General features: G+C 41.5%; 1 protein-coding gene across 3 annotated transcripts in view; it reads right to left on the bottom strand.

The window, feature by feature from the left end:
• Positions 1–13,071, bottom strand: part of LOC119491162 (unconventional myosin-Ic-like) — a 77,662-nt gene that overhangs the window by 15,163 nt on the left and 49,428 nt on the right. For all 3 annotated transcript variants that reach the window (XM_037774867.1, XM_037774869.1, XM_037774868.1), the window contains 10 exons: positions 10,399–10,597; positions 9,839–9,919; positions 9,262–9,441; positions 7,600–7,698; positions 6,662–6,772; positions 5,457–5,528; positions 5,101–5,220; positions 3,912–3,985; positions 2,929–3,034; positions 47–127 (listed from right to left, as the gene is read on the bottom strand). In XM_037774867.1, coding sequence (XP_037630795.1) covers positions 47–127; positions 2,929–3,034; positions 3,912–3,985; positions 5,101–5,220; positions 5,457–5,528; positions 6,662–6,772; positions 7,600–7,698; positions 9,262–9,441; positions 9,839–9,919; positions 10,399–10,597 — 1,123 coding nt within the window. The remainder of the gene's footprint in view (positions 1–46; positions 128–2,928; positions 3,035–3,911; positions 3,986–5,100; positions 5,221–5,456; positions 5,529–6,661; positions 6,773–7,599; positions 7,699–9,261; positions 9,442–9,838; positions 9,920–10,398; positions 10,598–13,071) is intronic.

The raw sequence follows: 13,071 nt of genomic DNA on the forward strand, positions 1-13,071 counted from the left end.
CTGTAAGACGTCCGTAGCAGAGACAGAGCGCAGCGTGTCTCCTCACCAGGATGGAGATGATGCCTTTGAACTTCTCCTCCACCAGGTCACAGATGATCTTGTTGTTGAAGTACTGCACCGGCTCCCACTGCAAAGACACAAACAAGACCATGAGTAAAATCAACCCTATCGTGGGGATTAATTGGCTTTGCTTGGCATAATGAACAGAATAAAAATGTCTTTTGAAGACGGACGTTTATCTCCCTGTCTGAACTTTGATGTCCCAAAAAAAAAACCTTCTAGGTAGGGCTGTCAATCGATTCAAACATTTGATCACGAGTAATTGCATGATTGTCCACAGTTAATTGTGATAAATCATAAATTAACGCATTTAGCACATTTATTATCTGTTGAAAATGTACCTTAAAGGGAGATTTGTCAAGTATCTAATACTCTTATCAACATGGAAGTGGGCAAAAATGCTGCTTTATGCAAATGTATGTATATATGTATTATTGGAAATCAATTAACAACACAAAACAATGACAGATATTGTTCAGAAACCCTCAAAGGTACTGCATTTAGCATAGAAAATGTGCTCAAATCATAACAAGGCAAACTGCAGCCCAACAGGCAACAACAGCTGTCAGTGTGTCAGTGTGCTGACTTGACTATGACTTGCCCCAAACTGCATGTGATTATCATAAAGTGGGCATGTCTGTAAAGGGGAGACTCGTGGGTACCCAGAGAACCCATTTTCATTCATATATCTTGAGGTCAGAGGTCAAGGAACCCCTTTGAAAATGGCCATGGCAGTTTTTCCTCGCCAAAATTGATCGTAAGTTTGGAGCGTTACTTAGCCTCGTTCATAACAATCTAGTATGACATGGTTGGTACCAACAGAATCCTTAGGTTTTCTTGTTTCATATAATGCCAGTATCTTCACTCTAGCTTTAAAGCTGAGTCCGCTACAACCTAAAAATCTAAAAAATAAATTAGTGGCGTTTATGATTTTGCGTTATTATCGCGTTAACTTCGACAGTCCTACTTCTAGGACATAAATCTTGCCCAATATCTCAGTCTAAACCTGATACAATTACAACTGTTCTAAGCTATTGAATGGCCGTAAAGTCCATCATCTGCAGAATCCCAGGAATCCTGGCACACAGACACGCTGCTCACCCACTCGCATGTGGACACACACACGCATGAACACAGAGCTCCACATGCTGAGTGCAGCAGTGTCGGGTTATGTTTGCGCATAATTTCCACAGAGATGACAGAGAGCGCGGCCCACGGTCCTGATGTCAGATGATAATGGGCTCTTTGAGAGGTGAGTCCAAGTTTCTCCCACGACCTGCTCTCTGACCACTGCATTTATATTAGACTGAACAACAAGAGGCTCTTGTTCCAAAGGAGCAAAACCAAACAATATAAATGAATATAAATGGGGCAAAGACAAAAGGGAGCAAGTGAGAAGATCTTGAATTAGATATCATTTTGCAATGCAGACCTCTTTTTGACATGTAATTTTCTTAAGAGGTACCATTTAAGACTTTAACTGTGAATAAATAAAATACACCATAATTCCAACAATAGCAGAGTTAATTTCTAATGGGGGCAACATCTTCTAAAAATATGTGCACTTACTTTAAATCACTTTAAGTAAAAGCATCAGCAGAGTGATAAATTAAATTACCAATTTCACATTGAAAAAAACCCCCAAAACTGCAACCACAATCACATTAGGAGCTCTTTGCAAAGCCTAAATCCTGACTGACGAACGAGAAAAGGGCTGATAATGGAAGGTGAAAATTAAATTTCAAAACAGCATGATAAAGGTGCACAGAGACTAATAGGACCAGAGGAAGAAAAGCAAATCAAAACGATTCATCAGAGGCCTGTACTACGAAGCAGGATTTGGGGTTAGAGAGGTAACTTCAGGGTTAACTCTGGGTTTTCAGTCCTACAACGGTGGGTCACTTCTTACCGGGGTTGATCACCATGGTAACTTACGCTGAAAACCTGACCTGCTCCGGAGCAGGTTATGTTCCAGATAAGAGATCAACTCGTATAAAAGCATCGCCTACTGACCAGTCAGAGCTCAGTGCGCAGATTGTAAAATGATATTACACAAATACGAAGAAGTTAAAGTCATAATGCAGGCTGAAAGCAGCAGTTTAATCTGACAAATGCAGGAGGGACAGCTGGCTGTTATGCTTTGGGTGCTTACCGCTTTGAATTATGTTTTTATATTTATTTTTTAATTTGCTCCCAAATCCGTTTCACACCGCCGGAGACGGGGACGCAGCTCAGAGAAGGCTGAAATAGTCATACACGCTACAACTTTACCAAAGGGCATAATGAGGTGTAATTCATTCTATTTTGAAAGCTATTTATAAATCACTGCCCCATCTAGACGGCTATATCTGACTTTAGAGTATTCTGTTAAATTAATAAGTCTGTTAATTTATGCATTCACACATTGGCAATTTCTTCTTTTGCCAGCTGTCCTTCCTGCATTTGGCAGCTTCAACTGTGTTACATGTAGTCATTATGTGTTTAACTTCTTCATATGTCTAATATTATAGTTTGCTCTTGGTTTGTAAAATGTGCCGCTCTGATGACAGTAGACTTGTCCATGTTTGTGATTGGTCAGATGCTGCAAACCCCGCCCCTTCTATGTGAACGCGCTCACAGCCAGATTGAGAAACCCTGGGTTGATTTAACGAGTTGATAACCAGCGTCATAGAACCGGTTTGCGGGATCGCGGTTGTTAGAGTTAGTTAAGCCAGATAACGAGAAGACATCCTGGGTATGTTGAACTGGCTTCGTAGTACAGGCCTCTGATGAAGGTGGATCCACATAAATCCATACAAGTGTAAATGCAGCTAAGGTGCGTAAACATCTGGAATAAACAACGGAGGCGGTGAGAGGGTGGAGACTGACCGTGATGCCTTCGGCCTCGTACTCCTCCTGCTCCGACTTGAGGGTGAGCTCAATGAAGAGCTGCTGCAGCTTCTCATTACAGTAGTTGATACAGAACTGCTCAAAGCTGCAACACACAACAATACACACAATGAAAAAAGGTCAAAAAAGGTTTTTGATTTTCTTACTAATTCATATTATTTTGCCAGTGGGTGAATAATATTACCCTCATATGGTGGTCTTACACACATAATTCATGTACCATATACAAATATTAGGGCTGTCAAAGTTAACGCAATAATAACACATGAACGCGTTAAAGCTAGAGTGAAGATACTGGCATCATATGAAACTAGAAAACCCAATGAATCCATTGGTACCAAGCATGTCATACTAGCTTGTCGCAAAGGACACTCCAAACTTAAAAAAAATAATTAATTAATAAGCTGTATGCTTCACTGTGTGCAAGTGACTAGGATCATTCTTTTATGTGTAAGGTAACATCAAGTGCGACTTAAACATCGCTTTCCTACCTTTGTAAAAACAAAATATGACGAATAAATACATCGATATAAATGTGCTGAATTGTTATTTATAGTATCTGTTACCAGATCGGCTCCTTTGTCATAGGTACCCAATCCCGCTATTTGTGTCAGTATCGGACACATATCAGTATTGATGCGTCTCTAAAAAATTCCTTGCATGAGGTCCACTTCCTGGAAATTTCTTGAGCTTTCAGCTGCATCTCAGCATATGCAGTTTACTCAGGAAGCTCAAAAACCAAATGAGGAAACTCCAGCAGCCGATGAAGGCCATGAGATGCAGCTGAAAGCCCCGGGAAATCCAGGAGGTAGACATTGTGCAAAAATTTCAAATAATAATAATAATAAAACAGTGTGAGTTGGTTTTCAGTGTTCTTTTTTTGTTTTTTTTTTGCTCCATTACTTTCAGGTTTAGATGGATATGTTTACTTACAGCAGTAACAAACATCATTAATACTGTACCTGTTGTGCTGGAAGACCTCAAAGCCGTAGATGTCCAGCAGGCCAATGACTGAGCAATTCTTGTAGGAGTCATCCTGTCAGAGAATCAGAACAAAACTCATCTTCATATCTGTTTGAAAGCGAAAACTCAACTACACATACAGCCTTAAACTAAAGAGTTAACTTAAAAAAAATCAGGATTTAAGATTGAATAAAATGTGCATTGAAATAAAATCAGAAAAGCATATATTTTGAGAATAATATCAGGGTGGTGTTCGCGACAGACAGAACACGTCACGGTTTCTCAGCCTGCTTGCTTTTTGTGGCTGTAAATAGAACTTTTGGCCCTATTCCCAGAACAAACAGCTGTTTCTACGCGCCTCCCCCTGCTGATTTGGAGTGATTATTGAGAATGTTCTGACTAATAAATGTAAATAAATAATGCTTTGTTTGTGATGACAAACACAAATTACATCACTGATATGGGTGATGTAATGTAAAACCATTCTGCAGTCTAAAATATGCTATGTTATGTTTATTTATAATATAATATTTTATTTTTTTTCTCCTCAACGAAACTGGGGACCCCCCCGAAAATGATCTCGCAACTCTCCAGGTTGAGAACCACTGCTATAAAATATTGAGTTATGTTCAACTTGTGGATTTGTAAATGTCCACAAGGTGGAGCCGTGCAGTAACAGAATGAAGGGAGACATCAACATGCTCTGCACTACAGTGTTTGATAGTGTCTGGGATTTAGTTTGACAAAACTTAGTGTGAATGATATAATGTCAAAACTAGAATTACAGCCTCACGGTTGTATGCCCCCGCCAACAAGTCAAGTTGCAGTTTACATCCACGTCTGTCCAAAATGTCATCACTACATCACTTTATCCTGTTAGACATTTGTGTGAAATGGTCATAATTAGCATACAGTATGAACTCTTGAGTTACGGCCAAAAAACGTGGTTTGTGAGGTTCACAGTGACCTTGGATCATCAAAATCTAATCAGTTCATCCTTAAGTCCAAGTAGGCATTTGTGCCAAATTTGAAGACATTCCCTCCGGGCGTTCCTGAGATATCACGTTCACGAGAATAGAACGGACGAACATATGTACGTATGTACCTGAAAACATAACGCCTCCGGCCACGGCTGACACAGGCGCTGAGGCATAAAAAGTATGATGACGAGTGAAAATGTATGAGTACCGTGTATGTCAGCGAAGCATTGATCTTGTTAACCAGCCAGGTGAAGGTGCGTCCGTACACCGCCTTGGACAAAGCATCCCGAGCCGATGACGCTTGCTCTAGATTCAGAGGGCTCATCAGCTGATGAAGACACACACACACACACACACACACACACACACACACACACACAGACAGGAAGGAGAGACAGGCAGAGACAGACAATAACAGAGTTACACAGAGTTCAGCACAGACAGTTAGACAAGTTACAATATAATTACACTGGACCAGACCAGACATTACACAGACAGGAAAGCTTTGTATATAAATGCTTATCTCACACTCCCGCTACAATGAGAGTGTGTATCCAAACCTACCTCCTCTCCCTTGGCAATTATCTTCTTGTGTGTGAGCGCCTCTGTCAGCACTGCCCCATTCACTCCTAACAACTGGAAAAGCACAACAACGTTAGCACGCGCACCACGGCACCACCAACGACTCCTCATGTAAACAGACAGACGTCATGTCGTTCAGCAGCAGTGATGTCCTGGCTGTGGTATCTTTTGATTAAGTCTCATGGAGTATAATTGGAAAATTGGGGTGGGAAGGAACGGGGGATGTTTCTGATCCACATTTCTGAAGCAGTGTGCAGACTATTTCAATGAATATGTTTTCACCAGTATTTGCAGGATACATGGGTATGTAAATTCTAAAGAGAACGTGCGGCTGAGGCTTAACCACAGCTCTATGAATTTCAAACTCAAGTCCAAGCCTGTATTTATGAGGAGTTACCAGGAGATGGTGTTCAGGCAGAAACAATGAGTGGGAGGAGAGATATTCTGTGAAATGCTAAAATAAATAAAAATAAATGATTCATTAAAAGATCATTTTGGCAAAATTTTATGATTTTTGTGACTGACTTTGTGTATAGCTTAAAGTAAGGCATAATAGTTATAACAGTTAGCTACAGTAAAAGTATTGAATAAGCAGATTTTTAGTAGAAAGCTAAACGTAATGGACAACCAGTTTAAAAGTGTGCTAAAGATAATGGGTAAACAACTGAAACAGTTAGCTAGAAGTAATGGATAAATGGTTGAAACAGTCAGCTAAATGTAATGGATAAATAGCTGAAATAGTTAGCCTAAAGTAATGTTTAAATGGTTGAAAAAGTTAGCTAAAATAAATAAAAAAATAGTTGAAGTAGTTAGCTAAAAGTAATTAATAAATGGTTGAAATAGTTAGCTAAAAGTAATGGATAAATCGTTGAAAAGGTTAGCTACAAGTTATGAATAAATGGCTGAAATAGTTGGCTAAAATTAATGGATAACTGTTTGAAATAGTTAATGCATTTCCAGATTAAAACTACAATACATCATCATAATTTCTGCCTTGCAGCTGAGTATCTTAAAACAGCAATGTTGCACCCTCTCCTCGCTGAAAGGAAGTCTAAGAAGACTTCATAAATAACTTAACTTTAAGTGCTATTCCTAAGAGATGCTTGATAAATACGGGCCAAAAAAAAAATCCATCTCCCTTTGGCCTGTTAGGAGTGTTTATGAACCTGCTCGGTGCAGTATCTTACCCTGGCCAGGTACTTTATCTGTGTGTCAGAAGTGATGCAGGCATTGCCTTCTTCCGCGCCGTACTGCACATTCCCCAGGTGGAGCACACTGGCAATTATGTTTAACAACTCCTACAGAGAGAAAAAACACAGAGAGGGACGGGGTGAGAAAAATAAGGACAAGAAAGAACAGAATGGGAAGAAAAAAAGAAGGATAAATTGTTACGAAGAGGTGGAGAGTGGGGTCAGAGAAGGAGGGACGGAGAGAACAAAGGTAAAGAGACGAGAGGCTGCAGCACGATAACATTATACAGATCTGAAGTTACTGATCTTTATGACCGACTTGGCAGATAAGGGTGTCTTTGATTAAAATTAGGTTTTGTATTGAACAGGACAGGAATGTAGCAATGTGCAAGTGTCATAGTAGAGCTGCACACACTCACACCTGCTCTCCGCTCCGTAAGAAGTGGGAGATCTAAAAAGCTCTGGAAGCAAGCCCAGACTCATGTAGGAAGACTCCCACGCTGAGGACAAATAAGTTCTCACCGTATAATAACAGCCACACACAAGGGCTAAAAACTTTGAAATACAAACATCCACGGTGCAAGTCTGAAACAGAAACAGCCTCAGCCCCCTCAGGCACATGGAGTACTTTACTGTTCATAGTAAAAACCTGTGGTGTATGGCCAGTAACACACTTAGGGGGGGGGGGGTGTAATATTTGCTAAAGTTTAAACCTCAACTTTTTTTGTTTCATGAATTCAGTAGTTGACAGAGTGAAAATGTAACATATTCCGTGGATAAGCTTCATACAGCCTTTAGAAATGTAGGGAGGAAGGGGTCATAGCTTCAACTTACTCTGTCTATTTCAGGGAAAAAAAGAGACTGTTGCTAAAAGTTTCTTAAGTTTACCCACACTACTTAAGGTGAAAACCCAAATTTACAAAGCTCTGACTTACCTCCACGTCGTCCTCGTTGAAGCCAATCACAGTCAAGGCTTTCCTCACCATCTTCCAATCACTGCGATCGTTGATGGAGCTCACTTTGGGACAGTTACCCTTTGGAAAACACACATACACAACAAAACCTAAATCTCTCTGACACATACACTATATATTTATCATCTACTTCAGCCTTTTATTTCCTAGTAAAGTTGTGAAAATGTCCAGCGAAACCCATAAAGTAGGTGATGGTGTAAATAGGTGTTTACTTTACATGTAAACACCTATTTATATGTGATGTAAACACCTACTTGGACAAACACATAGGAGGTGTTTGTGCTCGGTAGCTGTTGGTGTGTGTGTGCGTGTGTTCATCAAGGGGAGGGTTCAGCAAGTGCCTTAAGGCAGATTTCCCCCCCTGAAGAAAGCTCCTCTCGCTGCACTGAGAGTCCCTGACTGAGAGCCTATTAACCAGAAGTCCCACTGGGACACCCACACACAAACACAGTACAGACCAATGGCTTATGATAGGAGAGAGAGAGAGAGAGAGAGAGAGAGAGAGAGAGAACTAGAGTGAGAGAAAGATTTACTGCAACTTCCCTGCAGTATTTACAGTACAGATGATTTATATTCATCTACAGGTTTCTCTCCGGGGCCTGAGGTGTGGCTCGTAAATGACTTCATTGAGACTTACTGAATTGGCATTGTTGCAGGTTTATGAAGACTTTTTATCAAAGAACCAGATATTTTTTAAAGGAGTTCTTAATCATTTGTACTAATGATTTAACAGGGAGAGTTCCATGTCCATGTGAGTCAAGTAACATTGTCTATGGGAAAAATAAATGGGGCTTTTACTTCGGATTCAAGGGCATCCTGCCATTTCACAACTCTATTAAAGAGATAGAGATTTTTTTGAAGTGGGGTTGTATGAGGTACTTATTCATAGTCAGTGTATTACCTACAGCAGATGGCGGTCGGCACGCCCCCAGTTTGAAGAATCAGACAGGAATACGCTATATTTAGAATATTTTCACCTCTTTACCTTGCCATGAGACAGCCCTTTCCGACGGGGAACTGAAGCTGTTATATCCATCTATGCTTTCTTCAAAGCCACCACACTCCAATGACAAAAACAGTAGTTTTACCCTGCAGAACACAGGGGTTGCTGGTCTACTGCTGCATTGATCAGTTAGTTTGTTTGTGTTATTGTGTGACTTTGGTGAATCCAAACTAACCCTTTAAAACACCAAAGTCACACAGTAACACAAACGAACTAACCGATCGAGGCAACAGCAGACCGGCAACTTCTGTGTTCTGCAAGGTAAAATCACTGTTTTTGTCAAAGGAGTCTGGTAGCTTTGAAGAGAGCATAGATAACGTCTTCGGTTACCCATCGGAAAGGGTTATCTGACAGCAAGGTAAAGCGGAAAAAATATTCTATAGTATAGCGTACACATAATTAATATATATTTTTTAGGTGGGTCTTTCTTTTGGGTGGCTGAAATACGCTTTGCGCTGCCCCCATCCACAGCAGTACATCGCTTTGCTCCCGTACTCCTGTCTGTTTCCAAATTGGGGGTGTGCCGACCGTCATCTATTGTAGGAAATACACTGACTTTAAGTACCTCATACGACAAAAAATTCTAATTATCCCTTTAAAGTACAAGATACTGTACTCACTTTGACCAGGTACTGGTACTGCTGAGGGTTCCTCTCCAGGCCCAGGCGTCTCAGCAGGTCCTCCTCCCCTCCCTCGATCAGCTGATAGAAAATGTGGAAGTTCCTCTCCCCGTGGTTCTGGTGGACCACGCGGGACTTCTCCAGCAGGTAGTTGATGATGTGGCCTCCAACTGGGGCACCCTGCCGACGGGATAAAGGCCAAGGAAGGAAGGGGGAAGGAGAGGAGGAGGAGGAGGAGGAGATAAGGCTGGGGTACTGAGGTATGATGTGGGGTTTATATAACATGCAGGTCGACAGGGATTTTGTAGTCCATAACATATTTTGTGTACCCACAAAAAAGGGATACGGGAGGAGTGGTGTGGGTAATTACACAAAAAATAGATTCTATGCAAAAATACAGAGTTTCAACAAAAACAAAAGTATATTTTCATTGTTAATATTATCATGACAACAATATGATTTGAGGTAACAATATTTTTTTTTGCTTGCAATGGTCTGCGTCCCCCTGAAGGGACTTGTTACAGTGTTAACTCTTGCGTAAAGTAGTTGCCAGTGTAAATCAGACTGTCCTACTCACCTTGAAGTCAAACTGGATGTCCATGTACTTGCCAAAGCGGCTCGAGTTGTCGTTACGCAACGTCTTGGCATTGCCAAAAGCCTGGAGAGAGGATAGAGTGGGATAAAGAAAGGAGAGGCGTGATGATTGACGGATTAAGAGGTGGAGAGATAACAGGGAGCAGGGAGAAAACGTGTGATAAAGACAGGATGGCAGATGAGGAGGTAGCGGTGAAACAGAGAGAAAGCCACGGACATTAGAGTCCCTGCAGTGTTTTGTCTGGGACAGTAGCACAGATTACAGGGCATAGTGTACACTCACACACTTATACACATCTGGAAACCATCTGGCGGAGACATGCCAGACATCTAAACAAGCGTTTCCGCACCTCTCTATTTGCCTTCATTCTCCAAAAACACTGGCTTTTAACCAAACACAGAAACAATCACCACTCTATTCTTCACAAACATTCACAGTTTTCCTGTTGTTTTATTTGACTCTTGTCAGAGTGGAAGCATTTGGACTACGGGACATTCGATTGCTCCAATAAAAATCCAGGATAATCAAAGACTGCATCTCACCTCCAGCACGGGGTTGGACTGCAGCAGGCGGTCTTTGATGGTCTGCACCTGCTCGCTGGCTGGACAGGTGATGGCGTAGTACTGCAGGATCTTCTTGGACGCCTCCGTCTTCCCGGCGCCGCTCTCTCCGGAGATGAGGATGCACTGGTCCTTTCTCTCTGTCCTCATGGAACGATATGAGTTGTCTGCCACTGCATAGCTGGAGGAGTGGAGGGAGAGACGGGGTCAGGCAGACGTTCGGCAGGAAGAGTTAAAGAGGTAACATTTAAAGGAGCAATATGTAGCACTGAGAGCTAGTGTTTAAAATGGGTAACAGCAGTCCAAATTCAAAATATTGGAGCTGTGGCCTGTCCACTCTTCCGGTGTAATTGGTAGCATTTAGCGCACGTTTTCGCAATTTGAGGGTTACCTTCTAGACACAACCACGTTAGCCTCTGGCCAGCAGTAGTCGGAATCCCTTCCCTTCGCTGCCTTGATAAGCAGCTGCACACGGACCACAGAGAGATGTGCCAAGGCTTTTAAGGTCGGGTAGAATCTAACGTTAACGTTATCTCTGTTGATCCAGTTTGTTTGCTTGCTCCCATGGCTGCAGGAGGCTGTGTTTGTGTGCCAATTTATTTCCATGTGGCAACAGGGTGTTGAAAAGGGATCACACACATCCAAAACAAAAACAGACGTTCCGGACCGGAATGGAAATAACTTAGCATGTTTCCTTAATCTCTGATGACATATCATTGTGATTTTATGATTTATTACAGTAAATATATTACATATTAGTCCTTTAATGTAAACAGAAACTTTGTTTGTTTACAAGAAAATTCCACAGGGTACCTTTAAGTTTCATTTATTCATGCATCTAAAAGCATTTTGGTGCTCTGTAGAATTGGGGAACTGCCGAGTTGGGTGATAATTCTGTGGGTTTGTCACTATAAGCCACCCTTTTCCAATTACACATAGTCATTTCATCCGTTGAAAAACAAATATCAGTCAAACAGCTATCACATAATTAAAGAGAAGAAAATGTATGCAAGAAATATTATTAATAAATAGAATTTTATTAAATTAAATATTAGAAACATGGATTTATGCGTATATTATTAAACTGAACTGAATGAATGGGTAAAATAAAAAATATGCATTGACACACTTCAGTACATCTGAGTGCTGACAAAACAGCAAAATGTCTTGGAAAACTTGAGTCTGAACATGTGATAGCATCCCATAGTGTGTGGACATGGAAAGACACCAGTATGAATCATAGAGTCCAGAGTGGACAGCGAGCGCAGCCGGTTTTAGTTACAGTATCATTTGTCAGCCCCTTTGCTGCTATCAGCTCTGCTATGTTGTTTCAGCCTGTTTGGACACATTTCTGACACCAGACTAATTGCTGGAAGATAGAAACCACCAGCTTGGCCATAACGGCAAAGCACTCTATGTGTGTGTACTGTATGTGTGTGATATTGGGGAGGTGGGTCAGGCTCAGGTCAGAGGAATTCCCTCTCAAGGGAGGAAATCTCTTTCCTGGTACCATCATTTGCTTACTTTTCTTTCCACCTCTCCCTCCCGTTTTCCCTCTCTAACCCTCCACCTCTACTTGCCAAAGCACATCTTTCTTTCCACTCAGATGGAGAGAAAACATTTGGCCCTACGCGCAAGTGTTGAAGTAAAGAGAGAAAGAAACCCACCAGTGGTACCAGAGAGAGAGAGAGCTAGTGAGAGATTCTGAAATGCTACGATGACGCCACTTCAAGTCTCCATAATGCACTTGATTGTTTAGTAGCTGACCTATGGGGACTGGGAGGACTTAACAGGGAATTCCCTGACCATTCCTGTGGCAACCTTTCAAACAAACACTCTGCCTCATGCCATGACGTCTTGCAAACAGTCTGACTGACAGAGAAAAGGATAGTCAGACCATGAGAGCATTACGGTAGCTGGTTGACTGAGAGAGCGGCGCTTAGGGCAAATATTCCCGTACGCCCTAAACGTACACACTGTGACAACATTTAGAAGGCAGGTGCAACAAATGTTATGTCATCCTCGGGTAAAAAAAAGCTTCACAAAGCATCAACAGTCTCCTTCTTTTAGAGGTACAGAGTAAAAACAAGGCAACAGTAAACATGCTGTCCACCATGAATGACGTTTCGGCCAATCAGAAAAAAATGTTTCACCTGTAATAGCAAAGGACTGCAATGAATCATTCCACTCGGCTTTCACTCATTTTTGTAATGATGCATTCATGGCCAGGCACCAAAAGGATGACATGACGGATTGCTTTTAATGATTGTATCTAACTGTAAAGAAAGAAATCTGTCTTTCTGTCATGTCGCATATCTCGAGAACCGCTCATCCGATCAATTTCAAGATTGGTGAGTGTATTGCTCAGGATCCCAGGGAGTGCAGCGTCTAAGTTGGTGACATTTAGCCAGATGGTGGCGCAATAACAACAAACTTTACATTTTGGCCTGTAACTTTTGAACCATAAGTATTTTTCCTGGAATCTGTGGGTCCAGACGAATCTATCCATTTAAGCCACGCCCATTTGCATCTAGATCGTTTTCCCGCCGTTTTGAATTGTGTCCAAATCGTTTTTTTCTGCTACTCCTCCTATAAATTTTGAGCAATCGTCACCAAATTTGGTACAGGACATCTCTGGACCAAGTCAGAAAAAGT

Source organism: Sebastes umbrosus, chromosome 7 (assembly GCF_015220745.1).
Source record: "Sebastes umbrosus isolate fSebUmb1 chromosome 7, fSebUmb1.pri, whole genome shotgun sequence".
NCBI lineage: Eukaryota > Metazoa > Chordata > Actinopteri > Perciformes > Sebastidae > Sebastes > Sebastes umbrosus.